The sequence below is a fragment of the Hoplias malabaricus genome, chromosome 18 (genome assembly GCF_029633855.1).
Source record: "Hoplias malabaricus isolate fHopMal1 chromosome 18, fHopMal1.hap1, whole genome shotgun sequence".
Lineage (NCBI taxonomy): Eukaryota > Metazoa > Chordata > Actinopteri > Characiformes > Erythrinidae > Hoplias > Hoplias malabaricus.
In genome coordinates, this window is record NC_089817.1 from 24055961 (window position 1) to 24081881 (window position 25921).

Below are 25921 nucleotides of genomic sequence, written 5' to 3' on the forward strand. Positions count from 1 at the left end.
AAGTGTCCGTAGGTGTGAATGTGTGTGTGTGTGTGTGTGTGCGTCTCTGTTGCCCTGTGAAGGACTGGCGCCCACCGCGACCCTGAACTGGATAAGTGGTTACAGATAATGAATGAATGAATGTAATATGATGGCAAAGTGAGGCGACAAGTAGTGTCACTGCCATGCAGATCCCGGGTCCTAGGGTTGCTTGTTCAAGCCTCAGTTGTGTGACTGTATGGAGTTTGGTGTGTTCTCTCTGCGGGTCCTCCCACAGTCACATATCACTAGGTTGATTGGCTACTCAAATGTATCCATGGATTTTAGCCTGGGAGTGAACGTGTGAGCATGGGGTGCCCTGCCTTGAACCTAATGATACTGGGTAGGCTCCAGGCCCTCTGCAACTCTGCACAGGATGAAGCGGTTACAGACGACGAACGAACGAATTAATTCATGTTTATCTGTGTTTATCTGGCTGAAAACACTCTCAAATGGATACTGGGTTCTTTTCATTTTCCATTTTAAAATAGTTCCCCTCTACATTAAATATTTAAAACAGTTTTGAAAGGGAGACTCTAGACAGCGTTAAACACAACAAGCTCTATATGCTGTAAAATATTTACTTGTGTCCTATGGTACAATATTAGTCCCTAGAGTAAGACTGTCTTGTTTACTGGCTACAGACTACTGCATGATATGATAAATATTACACTCTAGTTTAAGTCAGGATCCTCTTTTAACTTCTGAAAGTGCGCTCCAGTACCACAGATGGCTAATTATGTTCATGATGTAACCAGAGCACAGTGTGGTACAACAGCTCTATACAAAAATAAGTAATTATTTAAAAACGTCCCTTAATGCTCTTCCAGATCTGATAGACATCCCTAGTGACCCGAGTGCATCAGCAATGTCATACGTAACTTAAATTCAACAAACCATGCTCTAAGTGCTGCCATGTTTTACACTCTATTTAGGGTAATTGCCTTCAGCTGTTTTAGCAAATTTCCTGAGCTTTTTTGCTAATGTGTTTGTTTTGGTGGCTGTACAGGTCGTACCAGGAGTCAGACAGTAAGGTGACAGCAGACGGGGTGGTTGGACTGACCAGGGCTTTCCTGGCCGCAGGGGCTCAGTGTGTGCTGGTGTCTCTCTGGCCTGTGCCTGTTGCTGCTTCCAAGATATTTGTCCATGCCTTTTACACAGCTCTGCTCAACGGCACGAAAGCCAGCGCTGCCCTCGCAGACGCCATGAAGACGGTTCAGAGCAGCAAGCAGTTCTCTCACCCGTCAAACTGGGCAGGTCAGTGTGTGTTTATACCACGTGGATTAATTAGATAGAGCTGTCGCGATATGGGGGTTTCTTGCATTTATTTCACACGGTGAAACAAAGCCAACAAAATAATATTTGTATTTTTTCCCTCACACTTTACATTTTGGAAGCAACCAAAAACACGATATAAATCACATATCGGCCACGTTTTCTCTTGTGATTCAGCAAATGTGACGGAACATTATGGAACGCACTTTTATTTTGTTGTTTATTTGTTTGTTTTTTGTTTGTTCAGAAGCTGAAAGCTTTCTTAGTTAATTTTTTAAGTCTAACCCTCTGAAAAATAATGTAATAAATCATTATATCTCATTTTTAAAACTGAATCTTTATACTTTTATTGTAATCAATTCTCTATAGGGTTTATGCTGATTGGCAGTGATGTGAAACTGAACAGCCCCTCATCCCTGATTGGCCAGGCTCTAGCTGAGATCCTGCAGTATCCGGACAAAGCCAGAGATGCCCTGAGAGTTTTGTTGCATCTGGTGAGAATCACACGCTTTTGTCACAGATGTAGGTTCTCACTACACTGCGAATAAAGCCGGTATCACACTCCCAGGTTCAGGCCTTGTGAAAATCTAATAAGGATATCACACCTCAAAGTGACAATGTTTATTTTAAACATTTATCTTTCACTAGTTGAAATCATGAATAATTCACTAGTTTAATCAGGAGAAAGGTTTTGATTCTCTTGGTGATACTTCAAACCTTCTAGGTGAAAATAAGTGAACTCACAATTCATTTCCTCCAGAGAATACAATTCAGCAAATGATAGAGTTATTTCTCCTTCTGAAGGGAGTATATGTAGTTTATAAACGTTCATTTGTTATAATATGTGAATTGTTTATATAATATTGATGTTTAAACATTTTGAAACATTATACTACAAACGGTGTTTATAAAATGTAAAAGGGGTGTTCAACAAACGCTTAGTCTTTGAATGTAAAGATGAGATGTTCACTTTCTGTCACTCAAGCAAATGAAAAAAAGAACATTCCTCAATTCAGATTTGCCTTAGAATTCCTTCTTTCACAGTCTAACATACAGCATATTGTGAAAGGTTCAAAGGAATTTTGAGAAGTCATAGTCCGTGTAGGGCAAGGCCTGTGTTCATGGCACTGAGATTAAATATAACCTCATGGTGTATGGAGTACTTCAGAAATCTTTTATCATTTAACACATGGTGCTGCTTCATCTAAAAATGCAACCAGATACAACCCTAGTTCATAAACAGTAAGGCACACATCAGTTTATGATGCAGAGTTCTGCAGAATTGCAGTCAATTTCTCTCTGCCAAAGCTAGGGCAATGGTCTGAAAGACAGTGGAAACGTGCTGTGATCAGACGAGTCCATGTTTCAGCTTGTTTTACAGAAGAACTAACAATAGGTTCTTTGTGTCAAATACAAAAAAGGAGCATCCTAAAGCCAACATCTGTCATGGTATGTTTCTATGATGATTTGCAGGTGTCTAATTTGAATTTTTCTTTATATATTTGTCAGTATTTGTTTTAATTTAATTAACAAATATTCCAGAAGCATGGTTTGTCTTTACATTCGGACCTGGGACACCTGGGACTGGAACTTGACAGCTCAATGTTTGCTCGAGACATGGATGAAACATTTCAGACTTATACATTCAAACACATCTCTCTCCAAACACCAGGTGGAAAAGTCTCTGCAGCGCATTCAGAATGGTCAGCGCAACTCCATGTACACGTCCCAGCAGAGCGTAGAGAACAAGGTGGGAGGTGTCCCGGGCTGGCAGGCTCTGCTCACTGCTGTGGGCTTCAGACTGGACTCTGCTGGCACTGGCCTCCCTGCAGCAGTCTTCTTCCCCACAGCAGACCCTGGAGACCGGCTCCAACAGTGCAGCACCACTCTGCAGTCTCTACTAGGTATGTACTGACCCACACAGGGCCTTAATGGTGTTGTTCTGATGCTTCCAGGGCACAAATTCAGCTTGATCTACACTTAAGACAGGAATATAGCGTCAGAAATTTTGCCCTGAATGTGAGTAGCATTATAGATTTAGTGTCCATTATACCACAGTGAGTTCAGACCACGCAATGTGATTGGCTGATAGAAGTTCCGGGAGCGCCAAAATTGCACGATAATGTCATTCTGGCCAAAGCTCTTCAAGTATTACTTCACAGTTTACATGTAAACTAGCAATGACACCATCACTTATAAGACGTGGGTGTTGGTGTGTGTGTGTGTGTGTGTGTGTTTTTGTGTGTGTGTGTTTTTGTGTGTGTGTGTGTGTGTGTGTGTGTCTGGTCGTCATTTCCACTAACATAGTAATAGTTTGATTTCCATTCCCGCACCTAATTTTAAATGGTTTGGCACATTTCCACCAACACAGGAACCGAAAAGGTTTGCTCCCAGCTGGAACCAAAGTAGGCTCTTCAGCATGAACCATGTGGACGTTATGGCTCAGTGGAGCCATTCAAATCAAAAGAACATTCCAAGCGACTAAATTAAAACTCAGACTCTGTGTTTTCTGCAAGTTGAGTCATGGCTATTTACTGCTCTTTTTCACAAGCTCAGCAGTACGACTCTAGAGCCATACTCCACAATACTCACTTTGAACTGTGGATTAACTTTACATTATCTGTGGCTATGGTGCCGTTTTGGTTAAACGCACAAAAACCACACAGCCATGTTTCCCATGAAAACTGGTGCAAATGTGGACGGGTTCAAAAATCCTACATGAAACCAGTTTGAGAGTGTGATCAAAAGCGCTCGAAACAATGTGCAAGTGTGTGTTGTCCTGCGAAGGACGGGTGCCCACTCCAGGGAGTAATCCTGCCTAGTGATTCCAGGTGGACTCCAGATCCACCTCAAACTGGAAAACCAGTTAGTGACAATGAGTGTCATTGTCTATTTCAAGATAACAGGGCCAATATCTCATGTTAAATCACTCCTTCTCGTGAATTATTGCTTAATTGTTAAATCCTGGAATGGATATTGGGTTGAAAAAAAAATCCAGTTCTGTCTTTCCACTCTTGTCCACTACAGAGAAGTTTGCATTTAAGGTGCCACTCGTGTGGTGCAGTCATTGCTGGAGTGAATTAAAGCTGTAACTTTGTAAATTTGCACATGAGGAAGGGCAGAAAGTGTCTGAATGAACTGAAATCACAGTGTTACTTTGCTTTTCTGTGTCTATAGGACTGCCCCCTCCTGCTCTTCAAGCCCTGTGTAAACTCATCACTGCGTCAGAGACTGGAGAGCAGCTTATCAGCAGGGTGAGGCTTCAAAACGCACCAAAGAGCATTAGTAAATGTTTTAATAAAGCTGGGATATGGTCATAAGGAACGGTACAAAACAGTTTAGATCAAATCTAATTCAATTTCTCCCTACATTCACAGTCTTATAATGGCATTATGCTGTATTTGAAGAGCTGTTTTTGTGGCAAATAAAGGCAACATTAATGTGATAATCATCAGAGGATATGCATCAGTATTTTCATCATGCTGCACGCATCGTGTACTGTTACTAATGCATGCTTTCTGTGGCACTAAATCCTGTTTTCCTCTCTTTTCTTTAACCTGCTGTTTGAAGGCTGTTAAAAATGTAGTGGGAATGGTAAGTGCTACAGCAGTTTCACTCAACTAACATGCTTTTCTAAACATAAATCTTAATAATAACACACTGATAATAATACGGCTCAGTTCAGCCGTGATAACATCCTCTACTCTTTTCCAGTCAATGTTGGAAATGCCTAGAAAAGGCTATTTGTAGGAATTAATATCTTTTTTTTATTGTTTTTCTCGTTCTCTTTCTTTCTATCTTTCTTTTTTCCCTTTCTCTTTCTCTGCAGCTTCATCAGGTGCTGGTCCAACTGCAGTCTGGAGAGAAGGAGCAGGACTTTTCACTGGCCCCTATCCAGGTGTCCATCAGTGTGCAGCTCTGGAGGCTGCCGGGCTGCCATGAGTTTCTAGCTGCTCTGGGTAAGTGCTGCAGCGTGTTTACCCTGCTGTGGAGGTGCTAAATGACGTAATGTGGCTGCAGATATATTGTATAATGCACTGCATGTATCCCCGAGCAACCAAGTATGTCAATTTTGAAAAATATTGTCCAAATGAAATGGACGTAATAAAGTAATGACTGAGGGAAACAGCAAGTAAATACTATACATATAAAATACATATAATGACAGTCAAACACAGTACAATGCAATAATTATATAAGAAATCTAGGGCTGATATTATTACCTCGTATTGTTTTATGATACAGATTATTTTGAAAACATATGGGTTTTGTTGTAGTGATCAGTCACAATCATTTTAACACAGTACAGACATGTGACCTGCGTAACAGTAACTTCTCAAATGAGCCCCTTAGAGGCTCCCATTTAAAAGCTGTATTTGAAGGAGAGTATTATTGTCACAGATGTAGATACAGCATGAGAACGGCTGAAAAGGCTTTCACCACTTAACGTGGTCAAGAACCGCCTACACACACAAAGTCAGCTATTGAGGAAGATGTTTAGAAGAAGTCAATCTTTATGAATCACACCAGACCAGAGCCAGTACAAAATGATACACAGAAGAGCGTATACGTGGATGTATAGATAGCCAATCAGAATAAAGCAGGCAGAATCATGAATGTGAGGCCAGTTTAATGCACTGAAGGTATGTGACTCTCAGGCAACTTGTGGGTGGAGCATCTGTGGCTAATAATCTTGTGTGTTAATATGTATGTATGTATAATTATTTATAATATGCTGGGTTGATGTTATGAAAACACTAAACAAAACAAAGTATAAATAAGCATCTCTTTGTCTATTTCTCTTTCTCACACACACACAGGGTTTGACTTATGTGAGGTTGGTCAGGAGGAAGTGGTGCTGAAGACCGGCAAACAAGCAAACCGCCGCATCATGCACTTTGCCCTACAGTCTCTGTTGGCCCTGTTTGGTAAGACTCATCATAAGCCGTACTGTATTTTGCAGTTACCCTTCACGGATAGGTATTTTGAATATTTATTGCTGATATTCTTCGGTTAAAACGATAATATTATTGTATTTAATTTTTTTCAAATTAAGATATATGTCTGGAACTACACTGCACTGGTTTTAGTGAAAGCACAAGACCAGGAATACAAATATAGGCTTACTCTCTGTATAAGAACTATATAAACTGGGAATGAGTGCTATATTTTGAAACTATGTGCGTGCACATTGCATCAAACTCAAATTTTTTTTTCCATGATATGATCATTTCAAAAACTTTGTCCACAAATTTATAACGGTGCTGTACCTCATGCATTTCACAGAATATTCACCCAGAGCAGATAACTAACACCTCCTCATTGATGCCTCTTATTTCAGACTCCACAGAGCTTCCCAAGCGCCTAAGTCTGGACAGCTCTTCCTCCCTGGAGTCTTTGGCTTCTGCTCAGTCTGTATCCCACCAGCTGCCCCTGGGTTACCCCAATCCCCCCTTCTCCCCACCCTGCCCTGACAACCTGGCTTCAGATGCCATTTCTGTGTATAGCCTGAGCTCCATTGCCTCCTCCATGAGCTTCCTGTCACGTCCAGAAGGTGGTTCAGACATCGCCGGTCACCGTGGTCTCTTTGCCCCCCAGCGCCATGCAGCCGTCCCCCGCAGCCGCTCTTCCCCCCATGGTGCTGCTGCTGGAGGACACGACGACGAAGAGTACGAAGGTTACAGCATCATCAGCAGCGAGCCTCTTGGCAGCCATTGTGACACACTGCCCAGGCCAGCAGGGGCCAGGCACCAACGTGGAGTGACCCGGGGAGGAGCAGGCAGGGGCTATGGGGCATCAGTGTCCTCCAGGGGCAGCGTCAGCACCCCAACCTCGCCAGTAAAGGCCAACCTTGTGCCCAGCCCAAACTCCCCCTTCCAGAAGGTTGGTAAAGTCAGCAGCTCGGACACAGGTGAGTCGGACCAGTCCAGCACAGAAACAGACAGCACTGTGAAATCACAGGAAGAGCGTCCACCCGGTGCCCCTCTGGATCCGCAGGAGCTGGCACAGAAGATCCTGGAGGAGACCCAGAGTCACATGCGAGCCGTGGAGACCCTACACAGGAGCACCAGGCATGCAGCTGCTGGCGATGGGACAAGGGTTGGAGATGCCCCAACTCCAACTGGAGGTTCTGCGTTCCGTTCCTCAGAGACCAGTGCTTTCACAAGGCCCAACAGCAGAGCCAGCATCAAAGCCCAGTCTTCACCCGTCACTCGCCCCAAACCGCCCTCCCGCACCTCCTCCCTCCAGAAGATCAGCTCCGGCTACAACAGTCCAGCCACCTCAGACACATCGCTGAAGGATGGCAGCCAGCCCTCGCCAACCTCTGATGGCCACAGCCAGTTCAAGCTCAAGTACCCAAGTTCGCCATACAGTGGCCACATCTCCCGTTCCCCCAGCAACGTCTCGCCCAGCTCAGGCCATCAGTCTCCCGCAGGCAGTGCCCCTTCACCTGCGCTGTCCTACTCGTCCACCGGCTCCACTCGCTCCAGCCCAGCTGACGCTCCTGATCTTGACCGCCTCAGACTGGCCGCAATTGATGAGAAAGTACAAGCCATTCACAATCTAAAGACCTTCTGGGCCAGTGCTGCTCAGCAGCAGCACTCTGGACCAATGAGGGCCCTGCGGGGCGGAGCCAAAATGAGTCCCGCTCAAAGGGACGTCCTTGGCCTGCTCAACCTGTCCCCCCGTCACGGCACAGGTCAGGACCTGCCCGGACATGAACTGCAGGACATGGGGCTTCAGTCTCTGGAGCGCAGGAACCCACCTAACGGCCATCGGAAAATTGACCCAAAAAGAGTCATCCCCTCGCCCACCACGTCCACTGGGAGCAGCCCTGGCTCCCACCCGATCAGACTGCCCACAGGGAATGGGTATAAATTCCTGTCCCCGGGAAGGTTCTTTCCCTCCTCTAAATGCTGAAAAGACATCTCCCTATCCTTTTCAGATTTTACAAAAAGGGGTCAGAGGTGGAATTTTCTGGTGTTCTCCAATCCTTTGGAGACAGTGGCTAGGACAGACCAGGCTGGACATAGATATCAGAGCCTGGTTCTGTCCATCATTTCAGACTGACCAGAGAGCATATAATCCTTATGCTTCCACCTACACTGTAAAGAACCATTGATATATGCAGACTGACCTTGAGAACTGACCTGTGTCAGGAAAAAATAAAAAATTATACCAAAATGGTATTCCTACAAAAGACGCTCGCTGTTTGTGTTAGTGAAGACCACATGGCTTTGTCTGGTTTGTTTAATTTGATTTTGGTTTTCATTTTTAATATAATTATTGTTATTGTTATAATTATGGATTGTTATTGTTATTACAGTTATTTGTTTTGTAAATTAAATCAAGTGTTTTGCAATCAGTATTATACGTTTTTATATTATTAAAGAGGCAAACCATGCACAAAAACGTTGAAGAAACATTTTCATATTTTTATTGAAATGGTGAAAAAAATGCATCTGACCCAACTTCTATGTGAACTGAGTGTCAGTATTAAAGCATGGGGTTCTCTTGCTATTCAGTGATTCAGTGTCTTTTTAACAGAGATTTTGCATATGTTCTCATCCAGAAATATCTCAGTCATTTCTCAGTAAAATGTCTCAATAAAAGAATTTAATTTACTCTTTAGTTTTCTGGTTTTTCCTTCATGTGTTCTTGCCTCATTAATGAATAACATATAAACCTTTGACATGCTACAGCAGAAACAAATAATGATAAAGTGTTCAAACCCCTAAAGTCCAGTGATGTTTAAGTCAAGAAAATGTTGGGGGGGTGCATACGTATTCAAACATGGGAACGTTAGAGATTGAAACCTCAAATGACAATAGAATATAATGGAACATAAAAACAAAAATATTTTCATCCATATTTACAATAGTGGCGCAGCAGGTAGTGTCGCAGTCACACAGCTCCAGGGACCTGGAGGTTGTGGGTTCGAGTCCCACTCCGGGTGACTGTGAGGAGTTTGGTGTGTTCTCTGTGTCCGCGTGGGGTTCCTCCAGGTGCTTGGGTTTCTTCTCACGGTCCAAAAACACACGTTGGTAGGTGGATTGGCGACTCAAAAGTGTCCGTAGGTGTGAGTGAATGTGTGAGTGTGTGTTGCCCTGTGAAGGACTGGCACCCCCTTCAGGGTGTGTTCCCCGTCTTGCGCCCAGTGTTTCCAGGTAGGCTCTGGACCCACCGCGACCCTGAACTAGAGAAGCGGTTACAGACGATGGATGGATATTAACGATAGTAGTTTACTATTAGTAGTATATTTATTAACAGCAGAAATTATTACATGAGTATAACAAACTCTATTACGATGTTAAATATGTGTGTGGCTTACATTTAGATCCTCCACATTTCCCCTCGAAATTACACCAGTGTTTCAAAGTAATAGATCTGCAGATGTTAGTATAGATGCTGGAGACATAAGAAGACAGTGCACCTATATTATAAATAGCAAAGGCTGAAGTAGTAGCATAAGGATAAGATTTTAATGAGAAAAGCAATGATATAATTGTGTCTTTATAGGCCTCAGGAACAGAAAACCCCTAACCATCACCATACAGCACTGGTGGGGATTAAGGGTGGATGGGCTTTGTGTAGGTAATTTAACAAGGGAAAAATATATGGAACTGAATTTATACCAAGCCATTATAATCATCATTATTAATATCAGATAGCCACTGAAAATCTGGATTGTATATTTGAAGGAAAAATATATTGATCTGATACAAATCTAACAGGAAATGGCATAAATCAAAGAGCTTGCTTTGACATATGTATCTAAATACAGGTATCCCCTTCCAATAATTCACAATACTTAAGTAATAATGTAATGGTTAGGTAATGGAAACATTCAGTAATCATAAGAAATGAGTTAAAATTCACTAACATTTTTTTAAATATTTAAATAATGTTTGTTCTTGTTTCTGTCATTAATTAATGATTAATTGTGACGTTACCTAATCAGTCGCTGTTGTGAGAGTGATGCTGTTTTCACTTGCACAGGTTCAACACGGAAGGGTTAATTGGGGTTAATACTCACGAGACAGCGACCTCTTTTGGAGGGGCAGCACTTTGTGTGTATATAATAGTTGACGTAACATTATTCATTGTATTTACTCTGTGGCCATTTGTGCTGTTTATCCTCGTCAGAGGAATTAATGACATTCTATTAAAAGAGTGAAACTTTTCACATACAATGTATTAAGCATGAGGCTTGTTACAAAAATTGTAATAGGACATTAGAGCTTTAATACTTAATGGTACATAAGTATATTTAAAGGAAAATACCTCTGTAATTTTACTTAAGTGGAGCTCTACAACGAGGACTTCTACTTTCACTGGAGTACAGTGATGTGCGGATCGATACTGAAATATTCATACCTCTGATACCAGACCTTTATTCTCTGAAATTGATTCTCAAATCAAAATATCGATACTTTTGACACTTCAGTCATTTGAGGGTAATGTGTCATTAACAGGAACACGGTGGAGAGTAACTGAACTATTGAGATCTTGTCTGAATTATACGCCGTTTCTGGGAACTACTTTTATGTACGGAGTCCTTCGGTGCTGCAGACAGGCACTATCCAGGTACAGAGGGAGAAAATGTGGAGCGTTAAGCGACACTAAGCACTGTTGCTGTTGGAGTTGTTCAAAATAATAAATATGGTTATGGAAATAAGAAATGAAATAAATCTATGCTTCAACAGATAGCTGCATGAGTTCAGCTCGGAGTAATAATGTGTGTCACTGAGATAATCTCACATGGGCAAAAAGCCTAGATTTAATCAGGTAAGGTTTCTTAAATAATTCATCACTTAAAGAGGATTATAGAGACTAGGTGTAATTAAATTATACAGAGCAACTGAGATAAAACATAGTGAACTTTGAAAAATATATAAAAGAAAGATGGATACAAAATATTTTATCTATAAAATATATTTATTATTTACAATTAGACTAACTTGCTTTAACTGTTAAATATATATATATTCATTATCTGTAACCCTTATCCAGTTCAGGGTCGCGGTGGGTCCAGAGCCTACCTGGAATCATTGGGTGCAAGGGAATACACCCTGGAGGGGGCGCCAGTCCTTCACAGGGCAACACAGACACACACACACATTCACTCACACACTTTTGAGTCGCCAATCCACCTACCAATGTGTGTTCTTGGACTGTGGGAGGAAACCGGAGCACCTGGAGAAAACCCAGGTGGACACGGGGAGAATACACCAACTCATCACAGACAGTCACCCGGAGCCGGAATAAAACCCACAACCTCAAGGCCCCTGGAGCTGTGTGACACTACCTGCTGCGCCACCGTGCCGCCACCCCCCCTTGCTCGCTCGCTTGCTCTCTCTATATATATATCTATATAATTATAATTTATAACATGTATATAAACAAATTACTCTGATGTCTTGAATCATTATGAAGCTATGACACTATTGTTTTGTAGATTTACCAGACACATTAGAAGTATTTGCACAAAGTATCGGTATCGTCGATACCAGCCTGAATATTACTCAGTATCAGATCGGAAAGTAAATCGGTGGCATCGAACATCACTGGAGTAATATTTTACACTGTGCATCTGGACTTTTACTCAAGTACATGGTTGTGCATTTTGTCCAGCACTGGTCTAGAGAGAGGAACTGTCTTTCAGAGAAGACCGTGATTGGCGGAGGGAGTGTCAGTCATATCTTCACCGCCGGTCGGTTCATTCATCCGCGGGCACCGTTTGAAGGTGTGCCCGTTCTGACCAATGTTGTGTCGCCGTGGACGGAGCCTGCGAAGACTGTCGGTAACCGAGGTGACGTCAACGCCCCTGCGCAGCCGCAGCCGCACGGAGAGAAGATGGTGATCATCAAGGAGTAGTGAGTTCGGCTTTTTGAATCTAACCCGCTTTACTCCGCGCCGAGAGTCCGCATCGCTCCGCTGCGGTGAGGGACGGGGTCGGTTCAGGCGGCCGCTCGTGTGCCGCTGGTGCCGGGAGGGACGGGGGCGGTTGTGTGGAGTGAAGTGGAGACCGGCTTCGCTCAGGCCCGGCTTCGCAACATTAGCCTGCTAACGTTAACACCAGCTAACGCGCTAACTTCACCTATCTTGGGCTCGGGAACAGATTAAACAGGAGTAAACGGCGGCTCTGAAAACAGAGAAACCTCGCCAGACTTCATTCTCTGTAATAAGTCTAAATTCAGATGTCGGTTCATTATTCAAAGTGTTCTGCCCCACATTAAATTGTGCAATAAATTACTTTCCGCCGCCCACAGTGTAACGTTAGGACTTCAGAATGAGACGGTTATTGACTTCTAATTAGTAATGTTTGGTTCCACCTTAAACCGAGCAGTAATTTCTTTGAGGCGTGTGGTGTTTTCGTTCTACATTAAATGACGTTACTGCAGCAGTTTGCTTCTGCCGCCTACAAAGTTCAACTTATTCGTGGGTTTCAGTTCCACCTTAAATGCTGCAACAGTTGGGCACTGCCGCCTACACAGTGCAAGGAGGCTTCGTGTTCTAAAGGTGCTGCATCATTTAAGGTGGACCGTTATAAATAATTAGGATAAGAAGCTTCATAACTCCATACTTTCTTAGCTCCGTAAAGTTCATGATTTTAAAAAGCGTACAAACAGGGGAGAGTGGCAGCTGCAATGTTATTGTCATTAAGATAATTACTTACATTGAGTTTGTTTGACAAGTTAGCTGTACTTTTTTCCAAATTTGTTGTTGTGTTTTGAGGAACCGTTAGCTAACGCCACAGCGGATCACTGAAACCGCTTCTTGTGGCGGTTTCTGAAAGAGATGTAGCCGCCTGTAGGAGCAGTTTTGTGTGTGTGTTTTGGGCTACTGGGTTAATGTAGTGAATTATTTCTTACTTTGCCTCCTCCTGCTGCTTTTATGTGCTGCGAACCTTTAAGCTAATTATATTCACTTCAGTCTCTTTAGGAAGTCGGTTATTTTTAGGGCATTGCAGGGCATGGCGCACCTGTCATAGTTTCTGTATTGTAACAAATCATGCATTTTGTCGTCGTCTGAGTTGTGGTTTAACTTTCTGAAACTGCTGATGTTGTGTTCTGCTTCCTTCAATGTATGTTGCAGTAGATAATGTTATTTCCTCAAAGTGATTCTGAGGGAGTGCATGTTTTAACCTCTCTGAAAGCTTAAAGAAAGTTGAGTCATTTAAGTTAATGTATTCAGTCACTCGACTTCTGTAACCACTTCATCCTGATAGCAGTGGGTCTGGAGCCTACATGAAATCATTGGCACACCCCCTGGACAGGTCCCCAGTCCATCACAGGCCACCACACCTTTACCCAGTCCCTCACACCTGTGGATAATTTCACACAGACAATCCACCTACCAACATGTTTTTATGATTGTGGAACGTGAAGATTAAACACAGGAGCTGTGTGGCAACATCAGCAGCAAACTGCTTTTGTCCCAAAGCAAGTCTTCATAGGCCTCAGGAAGGAAATACACAAAGCCTTTCTGAACCACAATAAAGGATTGGTGTGGGATTAATGGTGGGATTGATGGGGTTTTCAGTGATCACAGAGCAAGGGTTTGATATTAGCCTAGTTTTGTTTTTGAAGTTCAGGACAAGTAGAAAATAGAAAGACCCAGAAACAAGCAACAAGCTCTCTGTACCAGTCCAATATCAGCAGAAAATGTCTGGTCCTATCCAGTGAAAAATCTAGCCCATAGTAGGACACACTCAGACTGTGGGGGTTACATTGATGGCCTACTTTTCAATGGCTTTTCATATAAACACATTTTACAACATTTGAAATCTTGATTTTAACACGGAAGACATTATTAAGTATAAATATTGGCATCAGATAGATTCAAGGTTTCAACATTGAGTCAATGTGGAAGAGAACGTGTAGATGATGTCATCTCTAGTGGAGATTCCTTTAAGAATATTGCAGCTTTTATTATTTTTTTTTATTTATGATTTGCATCTGTTTTTATTGCTAAATATAGAGCGCTGTTTTGAAATTCTCATGTACTGTCATTGCTGGATGATCAGGACACCATTTCAACATGTTTTTTTGAATGTCAATATTCTTTCTCTCTCCCATCCTCACTCTTTTTCTTTCTATCGCTTTTATACAGCCGTGTGGTCTTGCCTTGCTCGGTAGAAGAGGTGAGTGCTTCCTTCTCTTGTTTTATGTTTTATATTCTACACTGATCTCAGAAGAATCTGAAATAACGATGGTCAGGTTTTTACATGCACACTTCTTTTTAACTGTCCAGAAGATATATGATTTCCTTTATTTATTTGTTTCACTTAAAGCTTTAAATCACAATTTTTTATAGACTTGGGTCTTTAAAATTTGCTAAAAATCAGACACAAAAAAGTATGATGTCTGCATAAAGGGTAAAAAATACATATATTTCTAGTGTCTTTAATATTATAGAATGTGTAAGAAATCAGTTGTACACAAGGTGACCCAACATCACAATGTTGTTTATTGAATTCAATAATTATATTGAAGCAGTGGCCTAAAATTGTGCTTAATACCTTTTACCTTACACACTGAGCATTATCACCTAAAATGTGTTTTGTATGAGATAATGTCTGACACATACTAAATAGAAATTCTTGAGACCAATTACGCAATATAATGTGGCTCTATGGTTTTTGTGCTGAAATTGTCTTGAACTGCTATTGCATTCGGTGGATTGTTTATAATTTTATATATTTCAAAAATTTCTTAATTTCATAAAATAAAAATTTATTCTCCTCAGTTCATTAAATGCTTTACCAAACCAGAGGCTGATTTATTACTCTCTCCCATTAGAAACTGCATGTGTTGTATGGTTTCATACCTATGAGGAGCAACAGTTAGTCACGTCCTAAAATCTGACTGGCTCTTACAGGAAAACCAACTGGCCTGAATGAAACAAACAAAACATTGTTTTCATGGAGAGAAGGGCATCCCATGTCAGTGATCTGTTTAAATTCTGACCTGATTATTGCACTGTAGCCTCTTCTTTTATTTGTTTGCCATTCTGTTTATTTATGATCATTGATTTTCTTGGGTAACTTGATGGTTGGATGACTAGATGAACACAGGAGCTAGAGCACTGGTGAGAATAACATGCTAATAATTTAGCTTCCTTCCTTTCTTTTCCTTCCCCCTATTGCAGTACCAAGTCGGGCAGCTTTTCTCTGTGGCTGAGGCCAGCAAAAATGAGACAGGCGGTGGGGAGGGAATTGAAGTGCTTACAAATGAACCATACGAAAAAGAAGGAGAAAAAGGACAATACACACACAAAATCTACCACTTAAAGAGGTGAGTAAACCCTGTGTCAAAATAGTGATCTGTCACAATGCTGTCTTTTCTTCTGTGTCAAATTTTTGATGTGGAAATTATGCAAAGCCGTGTTGTTGTTCTTACTTGTACTTGTACATTTTCAAATTTTAGTCTAAAATTCCTTGAGTTCATGGGTGAGGCATGGCTAGAAGTTTGTGTAAATTTGTTTTTGTTTTGCATAAGGCTCTATGGGTTTTGTTTAGTTTGTTTAGAGTACTGCTTTCATTTTCCTGAATCATTAAAAGGTCTATTGTGTTTCTTTGTGCTCTTCACACAGCAAAGTGCCCGGATTTGTGAAGATGATTGCACCAGAAGGGGCTCTAGTATTCCATGAAAAAGCCTGGAATGCCTACCCATACTGTCGTACAAGTAGGTTTGCCCTTATCGTGACCATATATGTTTGTATCAGTTACATAAGTCAAACACTTGGTTTTAAAAGAAACAGACAATGTAGACTAGTTTTTATTAAAAGCTTAGTAATATACATAGAAGGAGTTCTAAATTAAATGATGTTGTTTATGTTCTTTGTATTGATATATGTGTGTATGATATAATCTAGTAAAATCCAGCATATGTCATTATTGTTTTTGTTTTGTTTTGTCCCATTTCTTGTTGCTGCTTGCATTTTCTTCAGTTGTGACGGTAAGAATTTAAAAATCTTAATCTGATTTTAATCAACCCTTTAGTAGTGGTGCATAATGTGTCACTTGCAGTTTGTATACAATCAAATGATGTTGTTTCATCCCATAGGTGTAGTTATGTAATAGAACTTGTTACATGATCTGAGCAGAAGAAAATGTTATATGAGTTGTTATTGGCTCACAGCTTGCAGTGTACATGCAATTGTACATAAAATTCCCAAAACACATCTCAAAGAGTGAGCGCTCCACGGCAGGGAGAGCTTTATTGAATTACAGAAGTCCAGTAGTCTGTAGCCTTGAAATAACAGAATTCAGCTACTTTAGGCTACATGCTATTCATTGCCAAGCATGGGCTGGAGTGCTATAAAGCCTCCCAGGCTGTGGAGTGCATTCTCTGGAGTGATACAGATTAAAGCCATCCCAGAAGAGTCCACACTTTTACTGGAGCAAATGGGGGCAAACATTTCACATTCTTTCTTTATTGTTTTGCTCTGGTGCTGACCAAAGAATGGTTTCCCATGTTGAGTCTTGGCTTCTCTCAAGATTTTTTCCAGGTGTTATTAGGGATTATTTTTGCTCACTTGGTGCTTGGACCATTTCAGTAACACTGCTTAGTGGCAACACTTTCTAAAAAGTGCTCCATAATTTAAACTGAAATAATAATAAATAATGAATAGCCTTGTATTTTTAGACATGTTGGGTGTGTCCAGTTTGACCGTGTAGTGAATCATTTCTTTTAAATTTGAAACTTTTTCTTTTGATTAATTCTCTTCTTTTTTTTGCCTCTGTATATTTTTGCATCAAACATTTTTTTTGTCTCGTTTTGAAGATTGTTCAATATCTTTACAGAACGAATACATGAAAGATGATTTTATGATCAAAATAGAAACGTGGCACAAACCAGACCTGGGCTGTATGGAAAATGTGAGTCCTGACATACTGATTCAAACATTACACCTCTTACCTCCTATATTCTTCTTACCCCATTCTCTGTCGTTTTTGTTTGGATTTGGGAACTATCTTTTCTGTCACACATCAGGTACATGATTTGGATCCAGAGACGTGGAAGACAGTTGAGGTGGTGCCTATCGACATAGCAGACAAATCACAAGTGGAACCTGGAGTGAGTACAGTCTTTAAACAGCAGGCTCAGTATACTCCCCCCACTTTTTACTTTAACCCATATAAAGTGTATTTGGACATTATCTGCCTGATTGGAATATTATTCTTTTTTTGAAAGCCTTCTGACATCTCAATAGCTGTCATTTTCTTGGAAATTAATAGGACGGTATACGGTTTGCTTATTAATCTGCACTCTCATAGAGGATTTTCCAGGTCTGTATTTGAATATCCTGGTCATATGCTATGTATTAGTTTGCTCCTTGGTTGCCAGTCCAAAGGTCTTCTTCTGTGATGTGATGGCAGAGATTAGTGTGCGTGGTGAACACAGACCAGTTCATGCCCTCCCACCTCATATGGATTTGGGTGCACCAGTTTACTTAGGACTCCTCTAATCTTTAAGTCATTGGCATAAAGCCAAGCACTGCTTCAGAGGTGAGATGCTTCACATCTCCCAACAGTAGAAGATTTGAGTTGCTTCTGTTCTCTTTTCAGTTGTCTAAGTTGTTGAGGCATATTCCCTAATATGTTTTATATGCTGTTTTAAAATTTAATTGTGATGGCCATAGTTAATCGAACAACCTGCAGTATACAGGAATTGTTGTGGTTAAGAGTACACAGGAAGCAGTATAGCTTCTGCTGTTTCAGTGCACAAAACAAAAAAAATCTTGTCACTCAGGAGTCAATCACTCCAGTAATAGTAGATTAACTGATAGAACGTATCACTAGCAGCAGCCTTACACAGCATGCAATATGTAAGTCAAACAAAAGAACTCAAATGGCTTTTGTCCTTTCTTGTGTCTTATGTATCTTGCAAACCCAGATCTAAGCACTGTGAACTGAGCCTGTTATAGGGATGAGCTGGTGACTTAGTCAGTCAGTAACATCCTCAGCCCCCTCTGCCACCCACCTCCCTTTGACCCCTCTCTTTGTAAAGGGGAAATAAATGTCTAGTGCTCTGAGGACTACAGTATCTTCTTGCTTTGTACCTTTAATGACTTAAGTGGATCAGTCTTGTGACAGGGTTAATCCTAGTTACCATCTGCACAAGGTGTTCAGTGTATAGGTTTTTAAAATGTAGGGTGTGTTAGCTGTGTATGTGAGGGAGAATCTGGGCTGTATGTGTGTGTCAAGAATGCTAGAATATGATTTTCCTACAGTACATGACATTATTACATTTCAAAAGATGGCACAAGGTGTGAAATAGAGCAACACTTTAGCTGACATTAATTAAATGCAGGTTAGACACACAGTCTACTTGATCCCTCCAGCATACATATCATTTTTATAAAAATTCTTTAATAGAATGTTTGTAATTGCTTCTTAAACGCAAAGTAAATATTTTGAGGTTCACAAATCTGTTCTGAAAACTAGGGGGAAAACTTTGGCATTTTGTTATTATCAGTTTTCTGCATGGTTTCTCTTTTCTGTCCTACAGGACTATAAACCTGAAGAGGACCCTGCGCTATTTCAATCAGAGAAAACCGGTCGAGGTCCTCTAGGCCCAGATTGGAAAGTGTGTCTCCCCCCCCCACCCCCCCCCCCCCCCCCCCCCGTACATCTTTCTACTTTTTTTCTAATTAAGTTTTCTGTATGTGTAATTATTCTGTTTGCTTCTCAACAGTCAGAGCTTACTGAAAAGGAAGATGCTCCACGAATGTGCGCCTACAAACTCGTCACTGTGAAGTTCAAGTGGTGGGGACTTCAAGGCAAAATAGAGCAGTTCATTCATAAAGTAAATGTGTACTTGTATATAAATTTCTATAGTACAACATAAGTAGGTGTGCATAGTATATTAAATGATTTAAGAATTATAGCTAAGTAGTGTTGATTTAAAAGAAGTTATTTACATCGTAACATACTTAAATCCTTACATTCATGGGGTCCAATACTAAAATAGTCTGCTACTCCATCTGCAGCAAGAGAAAAGAATCTTTACAAATTTCCACCGCCAACTGTTCTGCTGGATCGACAATTGGGTAGAGCTCACCATGGAGGACATCCGGCGGATGGAGGCTGAGACACAGAAAGAGCTAGAAGAGGTATGGCTTATGTGATACTTTTAGCTAAGAGCCGACATATTGCATTACCAGAGGTGGAAAGAGTACTAAAATATTCTACTTAAGTACAGGTACTATTACTTTGATGAAATTTTACTCAAGCACAAGTAAAATTACCGGTCAAAAAATGTACGAATGAACTAATTAAATAGTTACCAGCAGGTTGCTAGATGTATAGATCACTTTATGAATCGCTATTAAATTGTTATAGCAGCCATAATACCTCAAATAAGGTAATGTGCAAAATGTTCAGTGAAGTATGTAAATACACTTAGAATACTTAAGTATGGAAGTTAAGTAAAAGAAATCGGTGCAGATCGAGTCGTAAAACAAAGGCCAGTAGAGGTACCAGTTCAATAATACCAACCAACACACTGATGTATTTTTGGTTAAATCGAGCCTCTTACTAAAGTAGAAAAACTTATATTTAACTTTACGACTATTATTTAACGTACTTGTACACGCTCTCCTTGCACAGGTTTGATGGTGGGTTTTTATAAGCTGCTATTTCTCTCTTGGCAAACACAGCTTACACTGAATTATAAAGATGTGGCCTTTCGTGCACTTGAAGACGAAGTGGTGCCTTAAATATGGACAGGGGATAATTTCCATCCAGAGCAACTCCGAGTTCTATGAGTTTTTACACTCCTGGGTCTTTCTTGTGATTTTAGCACTAGCTTGCTCTCACAGATTTTCTTTCTTGCATTTTTATCTACATTTTCACTCAGTAACAGATGTGATTTAAAATTTAGTGAAGTACAATACCTCAAACAAATTATAATTAATTTACAGATTTTAAAAATGACTTAATTTTTAAACTACTCAATTACAGTAACGTGAGTAAATTTAATTAGTTACTTTCCACCTCTGTGCATTACTTTGGTAGTACAAAGCCATTTTATGTTACAACTGAAATGAAAGGCTAATCCCAACAATGTCTGATACATTTTTCTTCAAATATTATATCCATAAATAAAACTATGGTTAAGAAAATATATTTGGTGTGAACAGCATTTACATTTTTTCTTTATGGCCACTGCAAACTTGCTTATATTTGTCGTATGTGTTTTTTTTAAATAAAAAATTTAAATAGCATTCAGGAGCAAAGTGCTAATGCTTGATGGCGTTTATCTAGTGCATAATTCTGTACTTTATCACAAGGATACCAAATACAAGTCTTCAGTTACCTACCTGTATAAAACTAAATCTACACTTAAAATAAAAATTTGTGTAGACATTGTTTTTGTAATGGCACCATTCAGCTGGCTTTTGAGTTAACAAACTGTTGTTACTAATGAATTCCAGATCTAGTCTTTGCTCAGTTGTTTATTGTACTTTTTAGATTGAATCTATTGTGTGGACACCTTGCCTGTCCCAGCATAAAATTTCATGGACTGTAATTGTATTTATTTATCACAAAGTAAACTTGGCACATGTTGTACTTTTCTATACAGTAGAGACAATTTGTAAATGTTATAATCAAGAATGGAGCAAAGTTGAAGCCTTTCAGCCAATGAGCACTAAAGAATGTTTAGAAGTTTCAGGAACCACATTTAGGCACAGTGAAGACTTTAAGTTTGAATCAGATTATCTTATGTACTTTTATCATATCTATCAGCACATTTGTGTTCTAACATTCTACTCTTTATTAACTTTATTCTAGTTTTGTAATAAAAGGAGTATTAAAGAAAGACGTTTTTGTGCAATAAATGACTTACAGATATGGTCAGTATTGTTTTTCCCTTCTGGTTGCCACTAGCCACTCTGTAATATTCTCTATTTTCAGTGTGTTTATGTTGAACATGGCCCAACTCGAAGAGGGCTGGTAGTTGGCTCGGCTTCCTCCTTTCAGCCTGTTAGAAATGCGATCCAACCATGTGGCCCCTCCAAAGCTTGACGCGCTCTATGATCATTTTCAGCATGCAGCCAAGGAAAACCACAGACTTTCCATTCCTTGGGAAATATTGATCGATACTTTCTCTTCCAAGTGCCCAAGGCTTTGCCTGGTATTAGTTAAACTCTTAGCTATAGTTTGCCAAAGCTAATAGACTATATTGATTCTTATATCATCAACTTTCAGTCTCATTACAACTAATGGTCTGACCCCTGTAATTTGTCTTTTCATTAGCCCTATTCTGTTATTATCTCAGTTTAAAGGTTGGACAGTGTGTCATTTTGCAAATGTGGCAAAAGTGATGGAAATGGAATCGTGTTATTAAGTCCTATAGTAAATAATTAAAATTTGCTAGCATTACTCTGCCAAGAATAAAATATGCTTTTGGCCTGATTTTTGATTTGATGGTTTACTTTGATTCAGACCCAATCCTTCCAAGATCTACTTCTTTAAAGTCGGTTTGAGAATATTTTTGATGCTGATATTAAACTGTACTCCCTTTTTTAAAGCCTTCATGAGAATAATTAACCTGCTCTGGATCACTCTTTATGTTGTATTAACCCTTTGCTATTTCTCTCCACAGGAATGAGTGTTTGGACTGCACAGTCTATCATAACTTGTTCTGTTTTTTGTTTAGATGCGTTACAAGGGCACAGTAAGAGGCACAACAGCGACAGAAGAGTAGCCATGTGTCTAGTAGTGAAAGAGGTGGAGTGATATCCGTAAGTCCTGCAGGAGTCAGCTCTGATGGGGGACTGCTGTTGTGTTCTCGAGCCTCACATTAACTCAGTCCTGAATTTTTTGCTTCGCAGCACTGTTCTCATTAAGGTTCACAGCCAACAAACGTTAAGAATAGACAAGGATACCCTCTGACAAAAAGGTGTTGTAAATAGGCTTTAGAATTAGTCGTTTTCTTGCATTCCATAGAGAACTCAGGCCTGCTTGACTGTGTTTGGCCCAAAGAAAATATACCACACAACAGGTTAAATCAGAAACAGAACACTGACATCATATACTGTTCATGACTTAAAACACTCACGTGAGAGACAGCTCTTATTGGCCTGCTCCAGCATTTATTTGAGTGTTTTTTTATTTCAGCTGTAAGTTCTTACTACAGGCATGTGGACCAAATGGAGACAGTTTGTCCTGTACACCACAGGTGCTGCTGATGCATGATGTCAAGCGAGTAAACTAACAACCATGTCATCTTCTGGCTTTTATCTTTCATCGTTGCCTAGTTTACCTCAGCTTTTTTTCTTCAAATGCTTTGCTCATTTTTCATCTTTCTTTTCAAGCATGTTTTCAAGTTGGACAGATTATGTTGAGCTTTAGCGCTGCCCTCTTATCTTTAGACTCCCTGATCTCTTAATAGAATCCTTCTTTCTCAGAAAGGAGTAAAATGTTTGGGTGGACTACACTGGTTTCATATTTGACCTATTATTCCTCCTCCCCTGTTTGGCTCTGCACTAAACTCTTTCCAGACTTTTCCAAATGTCTTGTCTGTATTTGTTCACTGTGTGCTAACCATTCCATTTCTCCCTTTACCTTTTTTCCTTTTGACTTGAAATTTTTCTGCATGAGATCTGAAATGTTTATATTCAGGCAATGGATGCATTTGTTGTTTTTGAGTGCACTTGCGTTACTGTAAATACAGAAGAGTTTGCTTTTGCTTATTTTGTGCATCATCATATAGCCTAAGTCTTAAAAAGCAAAACTATTGGAGTTCTGAAATAATGCAGAAATGCCCAATAATAATGACAACTTCCTCATACAGAGCTTTCCTTTTTGCTTTCATGTGATTCTCTATTTATTTCTTTTTTTAAACTACTTTCTCGTTTCTTTCAGCTTCGTAAAACTGGTCAGGTTCGAGGAACCAGTGCTGCGCACGAACAATGACACAAAACTAAAGGATCCTACTGTAATGCTCTGGCAAATGAAACAAGCAACACAAACAAAGCTGATCAGTGATGTGCAGTGCGGTCCTGTCCTCCACCTGCCTGAAGGAATGTCCTATCAATCAGTAGTACTGTACCCAGCTCAGCGTTACACCCAGCCACCCTTCAGCACAGACAACGGCCTCACACTGACACGGAGAGACTCTTGCCTCTATATATAATTTGCCTACAGTGACATTAGTGGAGAATTTTAGGAAATGGTGCTTTTTTAGGAGAGAATTTGCAGCCTTTTAGGAAAAACTGAATAACTTCTTTGGCAGGCATTGGACCAATTTTAATGTCCTGGCTTAGTAAGTTCATAAATTTGAAATGGGGATGTTTCTTTATCTGGGTAATCTCACCAGTTAAAGTGCAAGTCTTCTAGTACTGTACCATTTTACACCCCCAGAATTAGCACTTATCAATTGAACTGAAATGTTCATATCTTTAAATTATTGTTGTAATCTTTATTATATTTCAGCTTATCCATTTAATTGTATTAGTTTTGCCTTTATTGTCTTATTGGATCTAGAACATGTTACGCTACTGCATGGAGGTAATATTCTTAACTGCAAAAGCAAGCACATCAGCCACCCAATCAGACATTGATCACATTATCCAATGGGTGAATGGGTGAATGGTTTTGCATGAGCTCAGCTATACCAAGACAAAGTGTGTGTTTTTACTGTTTTTAAGTAACATGGAGGTCTGACTTCTCAGGGAGGCCTCTGTGCTCAGTGCTGTGCTGGGTTAGAAACAGAAAGGTACTGATACTTTCTGAGATTTAAACTAGCTAGCAATACAATCACTGCTGCTTCTCTAGAGTTTATAGAGCCAATGCTGCTAGATCTCAGCTGTACCTGTATGCCAACATGCATGAATAAAAGACAAGCCCGTTTATAGTTTTATAGAATCATGAGAGAGGGCTATGATAATGTAGTCCAAGGAAAAAAAGAGACCTTTTTCAAGATATGAAGCTGCAAGAGTGTACATTCATACTCCAGACCAAGTTAGAGATACATGAGGACGTTAAGGACTGGGGGGAAGCAGATACTATGTTCCTCTTGTACTCTCAGTTCTACATTCAGGTATCCTCAACTCTACCTGCACGCACCAGCCTTTCATCAGCCAGCCTAGCAAAAACCTAGACTCATGCTTATTTGCACTGGTCACATGAGACTAAACCCAAATTATAGGGCTGAGAAACATGTAGTTATGTTAAAATAGCATAGCATGCATTTATTTCTTTTGTATTAAACATCCATCCCTACATCAAATATGTGAGACTTGTACATTTGTTTTTATAAACGGCTTCAAATCAAATCAAATTTTGCAACCACTGGGATGCATTTAGATGATGTAATCTAAAGGGTTTCTCAGACAGCTGAAGGCTTGTTTTTGAGGTTACAAAGTGTGCCTGATGTTGTGTAAAACCCTGTACACTTGCCCTTATCTGTAGGAATGAGACGTTTTATTTTTAAAGCAAATCTTCAGAATGGCAAAGCAAAATTGGTGCATTATTTTTAGCAACTTGTATATTTTTTAAATTGTCATAGGAATGATATCCTCTCACATTTCGAACTTTGTGAATGTTGAATCAGTCACTGCAGATGGTGACATCTGTTCAGGTTCAATCACTAGTAGAGTGCCTGCCATTTCATCAAATGCAGTGCTTGCAAGAAGAAACGTCATGTTTTCGTCCTGACTAACCTGCCTGTGTTTACTTATTGTCTTAGATACCTCTGTTGTAGTTTACCGGTGGGGGGTCTATGAAATTAATTTTGTTCCAGTAGGACTTGGAAAAGGCTTTGTAAAATTCCAAAGGTTTTGTCATATATTCAGTGATGAGTCAGAGTTTATTTGATACCTCAGTGTGTAAGGTTTTGGAAGTGAATTAATGCCTACCCGTTTTCTGTAAAGTTATATTATCAAGGCTTAGACTAATTCACATTATGGAAGAATAAAAAGTCCTTTTGGCACAAAAGTCACTTCATAGTTCCTCTTCGTCAAGTCTGAATCTCTTACTGAAACCTAGAATAACACATGGCTGAAAAATGCTAAAATGCTCTCTTAGTTGATTGGGTCTACTTTTGTACACTGAAGTTGCTCTTGGATTATCAGGGGAGGGTGGGTAGGTAGGGGTCAGGTTTAAGAAAGAATGTATAAATCAGAAATACTGTAATTATCTAACCACAAAGATGAACTTGCAAAATATATTGTTTTATTTGAAAACCTGCATTTTTTTTTTGTTTGTTTGACATTTAAAATTCAGGGGAAATTGTGAATGTACAATAAGATTGTTTTGTTTGTTCCATTTTCTGTTTTTACAGCTTTGGACAAAAAATCCTGACAGTTGATAACAGAACATCTAATAAATTTCAACATGAAACTTTTAAGTGCTTGACTGGATTGCATCGTCTGTGTCCATCTGTAAAATTTGGGGTGTGTGTGAAACCACACGCACCTGTATTTTATAAACACACAATATATGGCACCACTAGATGGCAGTATTTGGCTTTGTGAAACCGTATTACCTATTTTTTTTTTTTTTTAGTGAAGTAATCTTACAGCGTACAGCTGCAGGGATAAGTTATTTATAGCTATTAAATCTGCTATGATTAAAAGATGTATTTCAAGAAATAACTGCAACGTCACCTTA

General features: G+C 39.9%; 2 protein-coding genes and 1 long non-coding RNA gene across 6 annotated transcripts in view; 2 read left to right on the plus strand and 1 right to left on the minus strand.

Annotated features, from left to right (window-relative positions):
- ttc28 (tetratricopeptide repeat domain 28) overlaps positions 1-8893 on the plus strand; it is a 260887-nt gene extending 251994 nt beyond the window's left edge. For 2 of the 3 annotated variants that reach the window (XM_066650646.1, XM_066650648.1), the window contains 8 exons: positions 1028-1275; positions 1663-1787; positions 2966-3197; positions 4471-4547; positions 4864-4887; positions 5123-5252; positions 6114-6221; positions 6635-8893. In XM_066650646.1, the coding sequence (XP_066506743.1) occupies positions 1028-1275; positions 1663-1787; positions 2966-3197; positions 4471-4547; positions 4864-4887; positions 5123-5252; positions 6114-6221; positions 6635-8214 (2524 nt within the window). In that variant the 3' untranslated portion in view covers positions 8215-8893. The remainder of the gene's footprint in view (positions 1-1027; positions 1276-1662; positions 1788-2965; positions 3198-4470; positions 4548-4863; positions 4888-5122; positions 5253-6113; positions 6222-6634) is intronic. The other variant, XM_066650647.1, reaches the window with a different exon arrangement.
- The window catches only part of LOC136674586 (uncharacterized), a 33536-nt gene that overhangs the window by 2321 nt on the left and 5294 nt on the right, over positions 1-25921 (minus strand). The window contains exons 2-3 of one of the 2 annotated variants that reach the window (XR_010796068.1): positions 17238-17340; positions 14902-15191 (exon numbers count right to left, since the gene is read on the minus strand). This is a non-coding gene — a long non-coding RNA (uncharacterized lncRNA). Of the gene's footprint in view, positions 1-14901; positions 15192-17237; positions 17341-25921 lie in introns of those variants that run through there. The other variant, XR_010796069.1, reaches the window with a different exon arrangement.
- Positions 11997-25636, plus strand: pitpnb (phosphatidylinositol transfer protein, beta). Its single transcript, XM_066650650.1, has 12 exons — positions 11997-12170; positions 14410-14440; positions 15448-15593; positions 15892-15983; positions 16249-16256; positions 17105-17179; positions 17295-17378; positions 18813-18890; positions 18999-19109; positions 19294-19416; positions 21966-22050; positions 23174-25636. The coding sequence occupies exons 1-11, from the start codon at positions 12151-12153 to the stop codon at positions 22011-22013; spliced, it is 816 nt and encodes a 271-aa protein (XP_066506747.1). The 5' UTR covers positions 11997-12150; the 3' UTR covers positions 22014-22050; positions 23174-25636.